Source organism: Sceloporus undulatus, chromosome 10 (genome assembly GCF_019175285.1).
Source record: "Sceloporus undulatus isolate JIND9_A2432 ecotype Alabama chromosome 10, SceUnd_v1.1, whole genome shotgun sequence".
In the NCBI taxonomy this organism is placed as follows: Eukaryota; Metazoa; Chordata; class Lepidosauria; order Squamata; family Phrynosomatidae; genus Sceloporus; species Sceloporus undulatus.
In genome coordinates this window covers 3,436,033-3,454,028 of record NC_056531.1, presented here as the reverse complement: position 1 = coordinate 3,454,028, position 17,996 = coordinate 3,436,033, and the positions used below count along the sequence as shown (strand labels likewise).

Sequence of the window (17,996 nt, the reverse complement as noted above, 5' to 3'; positions counted from 1 at the left end):
ATACTAGACATACAGAAATACTAACAGACATCTAACTAACTTCCTGACATTGTAATCACCATATTTTCTGTATTATATTTAGTTTTCTCTTACATCAAAATAATCCTTGATTAATATAATATAATATAATATGAGATGACCGAATGCCTCAGAGAATTACAACTCCTAGAATTCCATAGCATTGAGCCATGGCAGTTAAAGTGGTGTCAAACTGGATTATTTCTGCAGTGCGGATGTAGCCTGAGTCCTCTCAGGGTTGGCTTTCAGGATTCTGCTGTCCTCAGCTAGTCCAGCCGGCTTTGGTTTGTTTCAGTGAAAACACTGGAGTTGTTGCAGACTTGGACAAAATGTTTGATGTACAACAGAAGTATGGTCTTGAAAAACAAAATGGCCTGATGTCAGACAGAACTGGGAGTGAAAGGAGGAGGCTAGCTTGGATTTAGACCAGCATTTCCCACCCTGGCTTTTGAAAATATACAGCTTCAACTGTTAAGTTGGAGTCATTTCTGGTCAGAAGGGGCTCAGGATATTGTGTACATTTACAGCGCTATAAAATTAATAATAATAATAATAATAATAATAATAATAATAATTATTATTATTATTATTCAACAGTCATATTTGTGGAACAAGTGTTGTCTATGGAGCCAGTCATTTGCTGGATCCTCTTCCAGAACAACAAATCCTCTTTGGTTTCTGGCACACAGTCCAAGAGCAATGACAAGATTATGCTATAGTCCAGGGACCATCTTCCTCCTTGAAGCAAAGGATGAGTTAGCACTCCCTCCCTATTATATAGACTGACTCCCGCTGGCCTGAGAGTTGAATTTTACTCCAGGATTGTGTCCTCCGCCACTGGATCTGACGCAGTAGGCAGCTTAGAAATACCTTCCCACAGCCTAAAGAAAGAAGTTGGCAGCACGAGCTTTCCTAGACTTCAGCCTGCTTCCTCAGATGCATTTGCCTTCATCTCCAAATGCATCTGAGGAAGTAGACTGAAGCCTAGGAAATCTCATGCTGCCAACTTCTTTCTTTAAATTAGTCTCAAAGGTGCTACAAGATCTCTGTACATAGTGATACTACAGACTAACACAGTTATATCTTTGAATTCTTCCCATAGCCCTATGTGCTTAAGGATTCCACTGTTTTTCTGATGTTCTTTTTTCCTCTTGCAGGAAACATCAGGCAGGCATGTTGGAGTCAACCCTTGGCTAGGAGGCTGTCCGGTCCTTTCTCTTCCCGTTCTCTTGGTGTTTCTCCACTTCTACCTCACTCCGGGACAAACCGAAGATGCGTGCCTGGAAAGCTCTGGCGGGCACTTTAGCCTTTACAGGAATAGATGTGACAGTGACCACGCTACTCTATGAACGCAGCCGGGGGAACGGCAGCATCCTTCAGGACCTGAAGCACTTTAATATCTTTGATTCCATGCTCGATATCTGGGGGGCCTGCCTGTATAGGAGTTGTCTGCTCTTGGGTGCTGGCATCGGAGTCGCCAAAAACACAAACTATGGCCCCAAGCGGTTGAAACGGTCCCGGATCTTCATTACACTTGTCTGCCTCGCGGTGGGCATTTACACCCTTGTCAAGCTACTTCTCTACTCAGAGGTGAGGAAGACTATCAAGAACCCCTGGTTTTGGAGTTTGTTCACCTGGACGTATATATCCCTGGCAGCCACGTTCTTCTTGTGGCTGCTGTTGGCCTCTGTGAGACCCTCCAGGGAGTCTTTGGGAGTGAATTCTGAATCCAGGACTGAGGCCGAGGAAATTGCTGACCCCAGTTTTCCTAGTACTCAGGAAAAGAAGGAAGAGGCATCAGCAGCCACCATTTGCAAGCTGTTGTCTTACACCAAGCCAGATGTTCACTTCCTTGCAGTGGCCTTCTTCTTCCTCATACTTGCTGCTTTAGGTGAGTTACTGATTTATATATATGATTTACTGCCGTTGCTGCTGACACTTTTGCGTAGGACTTTTTAAATGTTCAAAACGCTTGACATCCATTGCCTTATGCCCTCACAACAGCCCTGTGAATATCCTTAGGTTGCTTATTGCAATGGTGTAAGGGCAACGCTGGAGTCAACCCTTGGCTAGGAGGCTGTCAAAGTGATGTTTGCTCAAAGTGATGTTAGAAAGAGAGGGAGATCCTTCTCTTTAAGATCGCCTATGCTACTGAAGCTGAAGTTTATATTCTTGATCAGGATAGCAGAAGTGGTCCATTTACACCAGGAATAGGGTCCCAGGTGTTATAAAACTCCATCTCTTACCAACCCAATGGCCAGAGATCATTGGAACTACAGCCCACAGGTTCCACATGCCTTATTTATATAGTAAGCATAACTTGTTTCATTTCCCAGATGCTCTGTTCTCAGGGCTTAGGAGGGCAGCTTGGGACTGAATAAGTTTGAAGATGCAATGGAAATTCTTGTCTTTACATTCATCTTGTCATACCTTTGCCTCCCCCACAGGTGAGACATTCCTTCCATACTACACAGGCCGGGCTATTGATGGAATAGTAATCCAGAAGAGCATGGAGCAATTTTCCACTGCAGTCATGATCATGGCCCTTCTAGCCATAGGAAGGTAGCCTATTTAGAGTACTTGGTGTATTGTACTGTCCCTAGCATAGTACCCCATCACCTGAGGGTACAGAACCTTCATCCTGGTCTTTGTCTCCCAGAGGCCCCAGCCAGCAAGGCTAATGGAAAGGGATTGTGGCATCTATGATCCAGAACATCTGTATAGCCCAAGGTTCCTCACTGCTGCTTTAGTCCAAGGAAAACTTTCTTGTCACGTTTTAATGTATCATAATTATATGTGTATGGGGTGGTGATTCAGAAGGATAATACTTGTGTAGACTTTGCTTATGATCTTGGATAAGGGAAACCCATCTCCTATGTTTTTCCTTGCAGAGAGTATCCTGTTTGTTAGGCCATATTACACTCTTATAGAATTCACTTCTGTTCTACTTCCTAGAGAGCAACTGATCTTCCTCTCTATGGTGTAGAGATGTAGAAAGGTACCCTGGACATCTAAGGAAGCCCTTGTCTGGTAACATTCACATGAACAAACAGTTCTGGTACAGGGAGTTGTGTATTACCCTTTCTAGAAGAAGAGCTCAACCCTTTGCTTCATCTAAATTTTTAACTCATCTCTCTCTGTCTCTTGGGATATGTTTCACCCATGCATACGTCACTCAGTGACATTCAGCTGAATGTTTGAACAGCTTCCATAGGAAAGTTATGGTGCCTGAATTGATATGAGGTAATACAAGAGCTTTGTATGTGATATCATGGTTATTGCATGCAGGTTTTCACTTGGTGCCAAAGTTCCCAAGTTACAGTCTGTATGCAAGTTGATGTGGGTGTGAGAGAAAGAGAGATGGAGAAAAAAATTATTTAGTTAAAAACAATTCACGAGTTAAAGCTCGTGCATTGAATTTGAAATATATCTTGCTTAGTTCAAATGAGATGACAAATAAAGGTTTGTTTTTTGTTAGACTAAATTCATGTGAATGTAGCCATGGGCAGCACCGTTCCACTCTTTCTTGAATGTCAGTGGCCAGCCTCAACTTTTTCAAGGGCTGCCCTGTTCTCCAAGAGAAACCACTACCTGGTTGTAGCAGTGCATTTTCTGCACAAATGTTCAGGCTCCATGATACTTTTGGGGCCATCTTGCGGTAAATCAAGGGTGTCAAATGAGAAATCTTGGGGCCTGCTATATAGCCTGAGGCACCCCCAAACACTTATCATTTTCAGCAGGCTAAGAAACCACAAATGGAGGCTGATGTATTGAATCTTCCCCACTCGGCTATGGAAACCCACTGGGCTGGTCCAACTCTTTTAGCCTCAGTGGAAGGAAATAGCAAACTCCCCCTGAACAAATCTTGCAAGTAAAGCCCCATGATAGGGTTGCCATAATTCAGAAACAACGTAAAGGCACACAATGACGACAACATTGTTTACTGGAAAATCCTTAAGTAACTGGTGGTGCTGCATCCTCAAACTGCCACCTTGACCTTGTCTTCCTTTTGCATGGTAGGGGCTGGGAGGAGTAGTTTTGTGTCTCTGTCTGTCTGTCTGTCTGTCCTATAACGTCTCTTATCTGCAATCAGCTCATTTGCCGCAGGTATCCGGGGAGGCGTCTTCACCCTTGTGTTTGCTAGACTCAATATCCGACTCCGCAACAGCCTCTTCCAATCGCTGGTCTCCCAAGAAATGAGTTTCTTTGACGAAAATCTCACTGGTAGGTCCCTCTGTCTGTCTTGTGAGAGTTTTTCATTGTTATCAACTGCAAAGTCAACTATAGCATACTGGTTCTCAACCTTTGGCTCTCCAAATGTTTGGAGCGTCTTCTTTTCAGGCTGCTTGACCCAAAATGAGTGTTGCCAAGACTACACCTGGAATACTGTGTCCAGTTCTGGGCACCACAATTCAAAAAGGGTGTTGAGAAACTTTAATGTGTCCAAAGGAGGGGGACTAAAATGGTGAAGGGTCTGGAAACCATGCCCTATGAAGGAGCTGGGGATGTTTATCCTGGAGAAGAGAAGGTTAAGAGGTGATATGATAGCCCTGTTTAAATATTTGAAGGGATGTCATATTGAGGAGGGAGCAAGCTTGTTTTCTGCTGTTCCAGAGAATAGGACACAATGGGACAATGGATGCAAGGTACAGGAAAAGATATTCCACCTCGACATTAGGAGGAACTTCCTGACAATAAGGGCTGTTCGACAGTGGAACGCACTCTCTCAATGGAGAGTGATGGAGTCTCCTTCCTTGGAGGTCTTTACACAGAGGCTGGATGGCCATCTGTTGGGAAATGGAAAATGAAATGTTGGTAGTAATCTCAGAAGAGCAAGCACAAGCCATAGAGGTTTACTGCACCATCACAAGGGTCTTGTTATTTGCATGGTTCTACTGCTGATGTCTTAATCTGCTGGACGTTGCCTCTGTTTCCCCCACCACCACATTTTTACAGGTGACATTATTTCCCGCCTGACATCAGACACCACAATCGTGAGTGATCTAGTCTCTCAGAACATCAACATTTTCCTGCGCAACATGGTCAAAGCTACAGGGGTCATTGTCTTCATGTTCAGCCTCTCCTGGAAACTCTCCCTGGTTACCTTCATGGGTTTTCCCATAATCATGCTCATGTCAGATCTTTATGGGAAATACTACAAGGTTAGTATCTATAGCTTACAAGCCTGATCTTCCTGTCCCCCTCTATGTTGTGAAAGCAACTGCTGGACTAAATTTGACCTTAACTGTCTTTTTCTCTAAGAAAATCAACCCTGGGTACAGTTATAGGGGGCATTTGAAACTGATTCATTCCCCCACCCATTCGCACAATCCTCCTTTCATAACTCATGGCTGGAACTTGCTGCTAGGAACTTGACTTCCAAATGCAAAGTTCCTTCTGCCTCTTGGCTAAGACTATAATGGGTAGTTTCCAACAGCTGCCTTGTTTTCTCCAGCCATGGCGGGGTTTTTTCCTTGAGTTCTTTTTCTTTTCTGAATTCTCAAAGTTAATGGTATATAATATAATACAGCTCATGCAGTGTTTATGCTGTATTGAAAGGCCATCCAGCTTGTTTCTGGTGTTGTCCATTATCAGCGGTAAAAGGAGCTGTGCATTGTTCAGAAAGAAGAGCAGCAAGAAGTGTGATGTCCAGAAAAAGTGGCTTTTCTTTAAGCATCCCTTCTCTGGAGATGGGATGATTTGCACTGGCTGCAGAGAAGCTGTGAGGAGGGGTTTGGCTTTGTTAACAATTTTTTTTCTTTTTTGAAAGTTGCTTTGTCAGTGCGGTAGTCCAGCTCACTGTGAGAATTATGATCTTGCTTGTCAAAGAAGGTGGGAAAGCACTTTAGGCAACTGTGGATTGTCTTAGCATCTCAGATTGCTTAAAGAAAATAGGAACTATCTCTAGAGAGGAAATCCTAGGGACTCTGTTTCTGGGTGGGTGGGGGGGGCACAATGACAGCTATAATTTTAAGATTATGTATGTAAATCTCTCTTTCCTGACCAAACCAAGGGTACTCTGAAGTATGCATGTTTGTTAATATGTTGTTGTGCTGACTCTGTGCTTCTCTTGAAATGAAGGGCTTAATAGCTAAAGGTCTTGGGTGTCTCAAAACCTTCCTATTTAATCAGGCATTCCCCGACTAAATATCCTGTGGGCCTCCCTCCTCTCTCGTGGCCGTGAGGTTGGGCTAAGGGGTTGTTTTTTATTGTTTTTAGGATTGTTGTTTATATATGTGCTTTTAACCTGTATGTTGTTGCACTTTGGTGCATTTTGTTAGCCGCCCTGATCTTTTGGAAGGGCGGGGTACAAATAAAAATTTTATTTATTATTTATTTAACTCTTGCCCAGGCCATGCATTTTCTGTCTCTCCTTCCCTGACTTTAATGCCAGATGGGACACTTGCACACCTGTCTAATCCTTCACTGTTTGGAGCCCGGCTGACATCATACACCTTTGCATAAGTCTTTGCAGCAGGGCAAATGCCTCATCAGCTGCTGGATGGAGTGCTTAAATTGGCAAATGTGCATTTCCTGTTCTGCCATGTCCTTCATGCTCCTCTGGCTCTGTCACACTGCAGAGGCGAGGGGCCATCCTTGTAGCACTGAACACAGAACAGCTCTGTACAAGTTGAGTCACTGGATACCTGGCCTTTGGCCAGCTGCAGTTTTTTGTTTCTCTTGTCACCATATTAATTCTATTGAGAGTGGGACTTAGTGGAAGTGCACTCGCTCTGTTTCTCCCATGCTCTGCCATTCTGCAGTCAGTTAAACCTTGAATCTAACAAACCATCTACGGATGCACTCTGACTTTTTGTTGTGACCTAGGTCAGCTCCCTGTCAAGCTAGCCTCTCCATCTTGTTGGACCAGATGGTGTTCCTGAAAGAGTCAGGTTTATTCTGGGGGGCATCAGTTGCAGATTGAATGTATAATCCTTCCTGGTATTCCTTTGAAAATCTAACCTCTTCAGATAATTGTTTGAACTTCTAAAATTTATCCATTCTAATTACAATATGGGGCTAATACTGTACATGGTTCTCAAACTCTGCTATTGTAATGTTTCTGAACTACGGACATGGGGCTATTGGATTGACCTCGTCCTCTCCTTCCCACCCACCTACCCCTCTTTAGAAACTCTCCAAAGAGGTCCAGAATGCTTTGGCGAAAGCAAACAACACTGCTGAGGAAACCATCTCAGCCATGAAGACTGTCCGCAGCTTTGCCAATGAAGAGGTGGAGGCAAATGTCTATTCGGACAAACTACAACAAGTCTACAAGCTCAACAAAAAGGAAGCCATAGCTTACACCTACTATGTGTGGTCCAATGGGGTAGGTTAATATTTCCCCTTCCCCCTTTGTGCTTGTCTATACAGCAAAGACAGTGACGAACTATGAGAAATCATAAAGGAATGGGTGTTCCATCTGGATTATAAGTCTGGGTGTTTGTGCTTGTTTTTAGCTAACACTCCTTATCGTTCAAGTCAGCATCTTGTACTACGGAGGGCACCTTGTGATCTCTGACCAAATGACCAGTGGGAACCTGATATCCTTCATTATTTATGAATTTGTCCTGGGAGACTGCATGGAGGTAAGTGCCAGCTATCTAAAAGCTTCTGCATTTTGCTCCAAGAGAAACTACAGTATCTGATCTAAACTGAGGTTATTTCTTGTTGGACCCTCTGTCATTTTTTTCTAGGAACTTTGTTTTGTGGGTTTTTGAAAATAACTGAAGAATCAACATCTAGGAGTGACCTGACTTAAAAAGTCTAACATGGGTCTGTTTCCAATTCTCAGGAATTTAGTTATATGTCTCTAAAGTTATTAGTCACTTTTCTTTTGAAACAACAGTTTTATGGAAGCTTGACAGTAAACAGATTTTATTATGGCATAAAAGTTCATAGACTAGAACCCACTTCCTTAAATGCACAAAGTGTACTCTCAGACTGTATCCAGATCTGCTGAAGAGGGCTCTGTCCCATGAATCTATCAGTATCTAAAGTGCCACAAAATTGTTGTTGTTGTTGTTATTTGCTGCAACACAGTAGTATAGCTCTCCCTGTGGAATTTTCAGATTAAAAGCAATATGCAAAGCAATTTACAACTAAATTAAGAATAAAAGAACAACTTTACAGGAAACAACTCCTCAAGCAGGGCATGAAGACATTGATGTATTCCTGGTTGTCTTCCTTATGCTGCTCTATACGATGGAAGTACAGAGGTTTCCAATAGCCTTCAGGATAGTAGCTACTGACAGATTTTTAGTTTGCAATTTTGTCTAAACCCTCTTTTAAATCATTTAAGCGAGCAATCCTAACCTATCCCTTCTTTCTCTTTCAGTCAATTGGTTCAGTCTATAGTGGGCTGATGCAAGGTGTTGGCGCTGCTGAGAAAGTATTTGAGTTCATAGACCGGAAGCCAACTATGGTGAATGATGGGACCCTAGCCCCTAACCAGCTGGAAGGCAAAGTGGAGTTCAGGAATGTCACCTTTGCTTACCGCACGCGACCTGCAACCCAGGTCTTACAGGTAAACTTCGCACAACTGTCTAGTTCATTGTGCCTGGTGTCAAAAGGGGACTGAAAATAATTGGATTTGGGAGCTGCCTTGTGTGGATTGAAGGATACTATTCACAAAGGTGCCTCTATCAGATTTTAATGGATTCATCCTTCACCATTTAGCAGGGTCCTCTGTTCCTCTGTGCAGCAGTGTGTGTGTGTGTGTGTGCGTGTGTGTAAAGGCCATGGAAGAGAAGCAATGGCTGAGAAATCTGCCTGTGCCAGCTCTCTTATACATACCTGAATTTGGAGCCAAGCATTTGCTTCTCATTCTGTCATCTGCCTTAAAGATTTGGTAAAGGGGAAAGAAGATCAAAAGTGTTGGATAAATATATTGGGGACCAAAGGCTCCAGCATACCAGATGGCATGGGAAACTTGTGAAATGTGGTAGGTTAATAATTATGTATTTGTCCTCTGAAGATTTGGGGACCTCCTTTTGTTTTATAGAACGTCTCCTTCACTCTGCATCCTGGAAAAGTGACTGCACTGGTAGGTCCCTCGGGCAGCGGGAAGAGCTCCTGTGTCAACATCATGGAGAACTTCTACCCTCTCCAAGATGGGCAAGTCTTGCTGGATGGGCAGCCTATTAACATGTATGAGCACAAGTACCTGCACTCAGTGGTATGAACCATCAATCTTTATTCTCTTTCTAACTGGCCTCAGGCATGGATGTGTCAGTTCCATGGAAGTGTAGAATTCATCTCCCCAAAATATATTTTGTTTAGAGAGAGGAGGGAGGAGGAAGAGGGACAGAAAGCAAAACAAGTTTCTAGCCTTTATGATTTTTAGTAAATGTTTGCTGTGTTATCAAACTGAAATCTCAGAAGTTGAAAGTTTCTGGGGAGAGACTTTAATGACTTTCTCTGGGGCTTGCAGAACTTGCATACATTGTGCAAAATAAAACAGATTGTGCAGACTCACTAAATTTGCATCATTTAGTTGCAGAATTCTGCTTAGGTCCAAAGAATCTGCTGAGATTTGTTCTGTTATCCAGAAATGACAAAATAAGTACTGGCTAGTAAGTGTGCCACACTGCAGGGGTAGTAGAATTCAAAGATATAGCTGTGTTAGTCTGAAAAATCAGTATGCAAAGGGATCTTGTAGCACCTTTGAGACTAAGGGCCCAAACAGACAGGCCAAATAAAGATACTTTAGACCAGAGCATGGCTTTGGCGTGGCTTCCAGCCTCTTAGGGTGTGTGCGCCATTTAAACAGCACACCTCTGAAGTGGCCCGAAGCTGCTTTATTTGGTTTGTCTGTTCGGGTCCTCACTCAAAGAAAAAAGCTTCTTTCTTTCAGTTAATCTCAAAGGTGCTACAAGATCCCTTTGCATAGACGGTGGGTGAGAAAATCAAGTGGAGGATATGTAATATGCATTTGTAGAAAAGGAGGCATATCAGGGATGTATTACGCAAGGTCATGAAGTCATGTACTGTATATACTCCTGTATAAGTCTGGAAATTTTAGTCAAAAAGTGACCCATAAAACAGTTTGAAAACATTATAAAAAATATATCAATTTCAAAAAGCAAATCTTCATTTTGCCCCTTTTTTATAAGGGACACCATTTTACTTTGCCATTGGATTTAATGGGACTTGAGCATCCATGGATTTTGGTATCGGCAGGAACCAAATCCCAGTGGATACCAAGGGCCCACAGTATCTACATTAATTACTTTCTGGAATTCACTTTGTTGAAGAGTGAATGTCTTTTGCAAAATCCATAGTAAGCCAGTTATTTAAATGGTGACTCTTCTTCTTTACCCCCTTCTCTTTATAGATCTCTTTGGTGAGCCAGGAGCCAGTGCTCTTTGCCCGGTCTATTGCTGACAACATTTCCTATGGCTTGGCCTCTGTCCCTTATGAGTCAGTTGTTCAGGCTGCCCAGAAGGCCAACGCCCACATGTTTATTACAGAATTGCAAGATGGTTACCACACAGGTATTGGAAATCTGCATATTTATATCTATGAGAAATCAGTGATCAAACTCAGGTTCATACCTAACAAGTGGAAGAGGAAGTTGGATGCACAGACATCGGCTTGTCTGCTTACAAATTCTTCTTCTTGCTTGTTTCTTTTCCACAACCCAAATTGTTTTATCATCATAGCGCAGATTATTGATGGGAACAAACTGAGGATGATTGAAAATGGCTGATTTAAGACTTTCCTACTAAATTCCTCACATTAATACCGTGAATTTTAACGTGGCCTTTCTTATCTCCTACCCTGTATGCTATACTAGATTTCATGCTCTTTGTTTCTTCCCCTTCCTTCAATTCAACAGAAGCTGGTGAAAAGGGAACCCAACTTTCTGGTGGCCAGAAGCAGAGAGTGGCAATAGCAAGAGCTTTAATAAGAAACCCACCGATCCTAATACTTGATGAAGCCACAAGCGCACTGGATGCAGAGAGTGAACACGCGGTGAGAAGAAATGTTTGAGATGTATTCTTGTTCAGAATTAGGATCTGGGTGCCAATGATAAGGATGGAAGGAATTCTCAATATTGTGGTGGGTGCATAGAACTAAGGATTCTCTTGCAACTGCTCTCCAGACTCTCAAGCAGGATTGTTCCCAGCCTTTTCACCTGATTAGTTCTTTTTAATTAGAAATGCCAGGGACTGAGCCTAGAGTTCCTGCAAGGAGCTTTTCTCTTGAGCTCCAGTCCATATTCCCATTATATGGGTGGGGGGAATGGAAGTTCTTGCATGTATACTTTTATACTACAGCTTGGAAAAATTCCTTTTTTTTGTGCTGCCGCTCCAAAATTCCCCCAAGCAGGCTACCAACTCCCTGTGCTGGTTGAGAGATCCTGGGAGCTGTAAATCCAAACTGAGTCAGAACATGGGCCCACCTGCACTTTGTACTATTTCATCTCATGGGCAGTAGATATCCAATCTCCTCCTGAGATTTTCTGTATAGAAAAGTGGTCCTCTACTACGGAGAAACAGCCCTTATTCAGAGAAGGGGAGAGGTCAAGAAGCAAACATCGGACCTGAGCAATCCAACTGCTGAACAAATGCAAATGAAAAATGAACATAGGAAGACATGGGGGTGCATATTGATGTGTACTTGAGAAACCATACTTAAAAACTTATTGTTGTACACCGGCTTCCCTGCTTTGTCACCTGGAAGCTATTACAGTTGGCCTTCTGTATCCATAGATTTTGCATCTATGGACTCCACCATCCACAGCTTGAAATAAATATAGATAGATAGATAGATAGATAGATAGATAGATAGATAGATAGATAGATAGATAGATAGATAGATAGATATACACACACACATACATACACATATATACATATATATACACACACACACACACACACATACAAAAAGCAAACCTTGATTTTGCCATTTTATATAAGGGACACCATTTAACTATGCCATTGTATATAATGGTAGTTAATGTTTTTCAGATTGGCACTAGGCAACTGTATGTATTGTGGGGGAGCAGTTATGGAATAGTGTGACTTTATTTTCATTTCCTCTTGCCTGTTGTAAGCCTCTGAGATGGGTCTGGCAGGAAATGTGAATGAAGACATTAGCACAGTATTTATTGTGGATTTCTTTTAATTGCTTTAAATATCTCTTCCTCTTGGCAGATTCAGAGGGCCATTTATGGCGATGTCCAGAGTCACACAGTGCTTGTTATAGCCCACAGGCTGAGCACTGTGGAGAAAGCACACAATATCATTGTTCTCGACAAGGGCCGTGTGGTACAGCAAGGGACACACAAGCAGCTCATGGAAGAAGGCGGCCTTTATTCCAAGCTAGTGCAAAGGCAGATCCTGGGTCATGAAACTGGCACGGGCGATGGCTATCAGCTGGATGGTAGCTTGGCTGGCATCAGGAAAGATTCTCCAAAGATGGGACTGTCTGAGGAGTTCCGGGTGTAAGATTGCACATGCTGGACTTAATACTTCCAAACTAGACAGTTGGGTTGTCGGATGTATAGGTGAAAACAGTAAGGAGCCCTGTTAAATTCTCACTGGAGGAGTTATCTTCTTTGGCGCAGCTTCACTATTGTTTTCTGCCTGATGTCTGTTTACAATACTAAGCAGTAGGTGTCCAGTGCACACTACTTCCAGTAGGCAGTGTCCTGCTGATCAGAAAGAGAAGAGGGGGCCAACAATTTCAGGAACCCATGTTTTCTCTTCTCCCACTGATACGCATGCAGAATATGTCCTTACTTATAAACGGGTGTGATATTAGGTGCATGCATTATATGGGAAGAGCAATGACTTGTGAAGGATCTCTGAGGGTGCCTGTGTGGGCTGGTAAAGAAACCCTGGCTTAGAGTTGGGCCCTAAGCCAACAGTTGCTTTTTGGGATCACTTCAGTGCCTATAGACATTCTTTCTACTTCCAAGAAAGTTGAGTTGGACCTATAAGTACTATGCACTTATCGGCGTGTACTTTCTGTGGGGTGCTTGGCTCAAACTTTTAACCACCTTAATATTCAGAATTTTGCAAAAATGGCTGGTGGTTCGGATACCTCTGTTTTGAAGTATGCAGCTTGATTCGATGGGTCATTCACATACTGAATGTGCATGAGGCTTTTTTGAAGCCAGCAGCTTTTAAAGCTATTTAAATTGGGCAAGAAGAATAAGTATTCCTTTTGTGTTCAGTCCTCCTAAGTCACACTGCAGCAGAACGTTCAACCATAAGAAGGCCTAGCTGGGAGATAACTAGTGAAGTGCATCCTTGGCCAGCGGCAGTTACCTGAAAGAGATCCTTCTTCTGACAAGTACCTTAGCTAACTTTTCATTTTGGAGATGGGCACTTTTAAAGGAGACACAACTTTTAATGGCAACGTCAGTAGCTTACACTTCTGTTGTACTAACTGTTTCACAGTGTCAGTTGGGCAGTCATATTCAGAGTAAACAAAACAATCCTATTTTCAAGGCAATTGTGCAAAAACCCTCAGAGTTCTTAACTCGGTTTTAATGCCTAAAGCCAGACATGATTGAATGAAAACAAACCAACTAGGCTGTATTGGGAACATTTTCTATAGGAGACTTATTCAAGAAGTCGAAGTTGTGCAATAACCCAGCACAAGATCTTTTCTCGGCTCACATTTCTTGCAGTGAAGTTTGCGCAAGAGGTTTCCTCATTGGCTTGTGCCCAAGTTGGCAAGCGAGTGGGGAATCCCATCAAAATCTTGTCCAAAGAGTGGCTTCTGCTCCCACTTCCAAATCTTTGGAAAGAGCTGGGAGCCATTTTGGGGCTTTTTCTAAGGACTTCAGTTGTCTGAATTCTTCTGATCATCTTATTGTTCGTTGCGTTGATTGTAGTGAAACAGAGAGAAGCAAATGCTCAACTCTAGCTCCACTTTGCATTGCCTCATTTGACGCAGTCTTTTTATAGTTCCATAAATTATTTGGAGGGATTCATGTCAGCCAGATGTTAAAAGTAGCAACGCAGAGAGCAAAAATCTCTGATCTGAACGGAGGATTGATCGGTTTTAAAAACTCCTTTGGTTATCCTCTCTTTCTGGTCTCTCCAGTTGCACTCAGTTGTTAACTGACCTCAAGCATTTTAGTTCATTTTAATTCCTTTCTGTTACTTTGATGCTGCTGTGTTTTGGGGCAGATTTTTGTTGTTGTTTGCAATATTTAAAAAGAACCTAGAATATTTTGGCAATATTTTACAAATAAAAAAAAGACTACCTCTGATACTCTGGTTTTTAATATTGGAAATCTTTACGAGTACTTGGTTCTTTCTTGACAGGATCGGTTTGATTTGGACCTAGAATCATAGAATCATAGAGTTGGAAGAGACCACAAGGGCCATCCAGTCCAACCCCCTGCTATGCAGGAAATCCCAGTGCAGCTGGCCCGAAATTGAAGTTACATTCATAAGCTTACACAGAGCTTGAGGAATTCGGTATTTTGTACGAGTAACAGCAGAAACGTATTTGCATAGTAGCTATTTTTACTAGACAGAATGCAAATAAAGTGTAGGGGGACTTGGACAAGCTGTGTGAATTTAACAACCAACTACCTCAGGGGAGGATTAAACAGTTCCAGATATTAGACTTGCAAATTATATTCCCTCTGATTTTTTTCCAGTACAAATAAGACTGTTGTGAAGGTGACTCATAGATACACCCAACACACAGGCTGAGAGTTAACCTTGTATGGATACAAGGTTGAGTGTGTGGTATATAATAGTATTCTCCTCTGCTATGGGGGTTAAACACGGCTTCAAAATTCAGGGGAGGAGTGGGTGACAAAAGGGTTCATACCGCACTGCTACAGACATTGCTTAACAGTGTGCCCACTTTGGTTTATTTTTTAGAAATGTGTGAATAGATTAGAAAGCTAAGAAAAGGAATTTCAACAGGGAGAAATGGAAGGTACTGCACTTAGGGTGAAAAAATGAAATGCATAGATATAGGATGGAGGACACCTGGCTTAATAAGATTACATGTGAAAGGGATCTGGGAGTCCTAGTAGACCACAAGTTAAACAATGTGTCAACAGTGCAATGTGGCAGCTCAAAAGGCCAATGCGATTCTAGGCTCCATCAATAGAAGTATCGTGTCTGGATCAAGGGAAATAATAGTGCCACTTTATTCTGCTTTGGAATATTGTGTCCAGTTCTGGGCGCCACAATTCAAAAGGGATGTTGAGAAGTTGGAGCGTATCCAAAGGAGAGTAACTAAAATGGTGAAGGGTCTGGAAACCATGTCCTATGAGAAACAACTTAGGGAGCTGGGGATGTTTAGCCTGGAGAAGAGAAGGTTAACAGGTGATATGATAGCCCTGTTTAACTATTTGAAGGGATGCCATATTGAGAAGGGAGAAAGCTTGTTTTCTGCTGCTCCAGAGAACAGGACCCAAAGCAATGAACTCTAACTGTAGGAAAAGAGATTCCACCTCAACATTAGGAGGACCTTCCTGACAGTAAGGGCTGTTCGACAGTGGAAAACATTCCCTCTGAGATTGTGGTGGAGTCTCCCTCCTTGGAGGTCTTTAAGCAGATGCTGGATGACCATCTGTCAATTGGGATGCTTTGATTGAGAGTTCCTGCATGGCAGAATGGGGTTGGACTGGATGGTCCTTAGGGTCTCTTCCAACTCTAGGATTCTATGGTAATAGTAGCTTTAACTCCCCCCCCCCTTGCAGTTTCTGTTTATGTAATTGAATTATATAGGTAATTTCTTTGTTTTTGTTTATGGGAACATTTCGCCAGGTGGTTTTTTCTCCTTTTTAAAAATGAAATCCAAGGCTGACCTATTTAATGACGTAACCAGGAAATCCTGTCTGAAAATGATCAACTGTGCAATTGTTGACATATCTGCATGCGAACGCTCATGTTCTGCCTCTACAGCAATGAACTCCAGCGAAACCAGAAGCCACACCTTGTCTCTTTCAATAGCTCTACCCAAAGCTTTGTCCTCTGCGTTTTTGTCCAAGCTGCGGCTTGGAAAGAGGTTGAGATATCTGACTAAACTCATCATCTCGGCGCAGGGATGTGTGTGTGCTTCATCCTTAAATGATGGATGCATTTCCAGTCACATGCCTTGCTGTTGCCATTTTAGATAAGGGACACCATTTGATTGTGCCGTTGTATTTCATGGGACTCGATCATCCATGGATTTGGGTATCCACAGCAAATAACAAGGGCCCACTGTATGTTAATAATCCCGTTCCAATATAGATTTAAATGTTCCTTTCAAATGTTGCATGGCATGACACACTGAAGCCAGGAAGAGGACCATCGTGTCACTTTGGTTTGCGCTGCAGTTGCTGGACTTGCCCAAGAAGAAAAGAACGATTCCATGTCAGCCCTAGCTAGCAAGGAAGGGCTCTTAGGCCGCATTCATGCCATGCGGCCGTTTTACTACAAACTCAACCACATTTTGGCAATGAAGGAGAAGACTTTTGGCCTAAAGCAAGAGCGTTCCTAGAAAAGGCGGGAGCCAGGTGCAAGGCAGACTCAACTCAGTCTGAGTAAGAGATGGGAATGGTTCCCACAGTTGCCCTGTGCTGCGCACTGACAGCCTGGGGATAGGGTTGCCATGTCCCCCTTTTAGCCGGGATTTGCACGGTTTTGGGGCTTAGGGAATGTCCCCGCTCGGTTTTCAAGAGACGCCCTGGAAGCTGGTCATCTGGAGCCCCTCTCCGTCCATCCGTCGCTCGCTGGCCAGGCTCCTCTGAAGAAGGTGCAGCAGGGAAGGAGAGGCACAGAGAGAGAGAGGCCAGCCTCCTTCCCTACGCAGAACGCAGAACGCTTCCCCTTCGACTCCCCCAAGTTCTTCTTCATCCCCTTCTTGATGAAGGGAAGGGGGGCTGAGCAGAGGCAGAGGGTGTGGGTTTTATGACTTGGCTGTTGTGTTGTATATATACACACACACACACACACACACACACAAAGCCAGCGAAAGTCCTCAGACTATAATTCCCATCACCCCCAACTCACATGGCCATTGCCCTGGAGGGCTCAAGCACTCTGGGAATTTCCAGAAAGGGGCTTGAGGGGGCCAAGGGCACAGACAGGCTGCAGAGAGACCTCCCCCAACCTCTGCATGGTCTGGGGATTATGGGAAGTGCCCCCTCCCACATGCTGTGCCTTGTGAGGATGATGGGAAGTGTCCTCCAAGACCGGCTAAGATCTTAGCCTGGTGCTCTTTGGCGATGAAGCCACAGGAGGGCACCTGAGAGAGAGAGTGGGAGGAAGGGGAGCCTCCGCCAGGGGGCGCCCCAGGACAACAGGGAAAGGGGTGGCGCCCTTAGCGAGTGCAGCGACTGAGCTTGGGACTACAACTCCCATCACCCCCAACTGTCAGAGAGCTCTTAGGCTGAAGTGGTATGGAATTATGAGATTTGCAGTGTGTGAGACATTTATCCTTCTCTGTCAGAGGGAGCTCTGGTTCTAGGGCAAACTACAACTCCCTCGCCCCGAGCCAGGGCAGTCGAAGGAGCCTCCAAGTGGCTTATTGTTGGTGCACTCTGAGGGAAGAGAGGGGAGGGTCTTCTTCCCGCGCTTTTTCCCGCTCGGCGCCTCATTCGGGCGCAAGCCCCGCCCCTTTCCCCTCGCGGAGGGAGGCGGTGAAGGGGGCGGGGGCAGCTGGTCGGTGGGAGGGGCAGGGGGCTGTTCCCTCTTCGCTCTCCCTCCCTCCGCTACCTGGTACTTCCGGCGCAGAGCGGAGCCAGCGCGCCTTCGCTGAGGGGAGCCTTCGCTGAGGGGAGCTTTCTGCCCGCCATGGCGGTGGACGCGAGGCGGCTCCAAGGCCTCAGCCTTCACCAGCTCCACGAGCTGCTCGACGACGAGGAGCAGCTCCAGAACATGGCCCTCGAGTTGGAGGAGGTAAGGCTCTCCCCCTTCGCTCCTATTGTTCCTCGTGGGTTGCGAGCTAAGGCTGCCTCCACACGGGAGACTTAACCCACTTGGACTCTTTTCAAGGCTCAA

The 17,996-nt window shown here is 44.0% G+C and overlaps 2 protein-coding genes across 2 annotated transcripts in view; both read left to right on the top strand.

The window, feature by feature from the left end:
• Positions 1-1,049: 1,049 nt before the first annotated feature.
• Positions 1,050-14,180, top strand: ABCB9 (ATP binding cassette subfamily B member 9). Its single transcript, XM_042442137.1, has 11 exons — positions 1,050-1,909; positions 2,466-2,580; positions 4,112-4,242; positions 4,975-5,180; positions 7,151-7,348; positions 7,479-7,607; positions 8,357-8,545; positions 9,023-9,196; positions 10,355-10,514; positions 10,859-10,995; positions 12,183-14,180. Exons 1-11 carry the CDS (start codon positions 1,291-1,293, stop codon positions 12,474-12,476), a joined length of 2,352 nt encoding a protein of 783 aa, XP_042298071.1. The 5' UTR covers positions 1,050-1,290; the 3' UTR covers positions 12,477-14,180.
• A 3,540-nt stretch (positions 14,181-17,720) lies between these two features.
• Positions 17,721-17,996, top strand: part of VPS37B (VPS37B subunit of ESCRT-I) — a 14,413-nt gene continuing 14,137 nt past the window's right edge. The window contains exon 1 of the mRNA XM_042441894.1: positions 17,721-17,894. Coding sequence (XP_042297828.1) covers positions 17,790-17,894 — 105 coding nt within the window. The 5' untranslated portion in view covers positions 17,721-17,789. The remainder of the gene's footprint in view (positions 17,895-17,996) is intronic.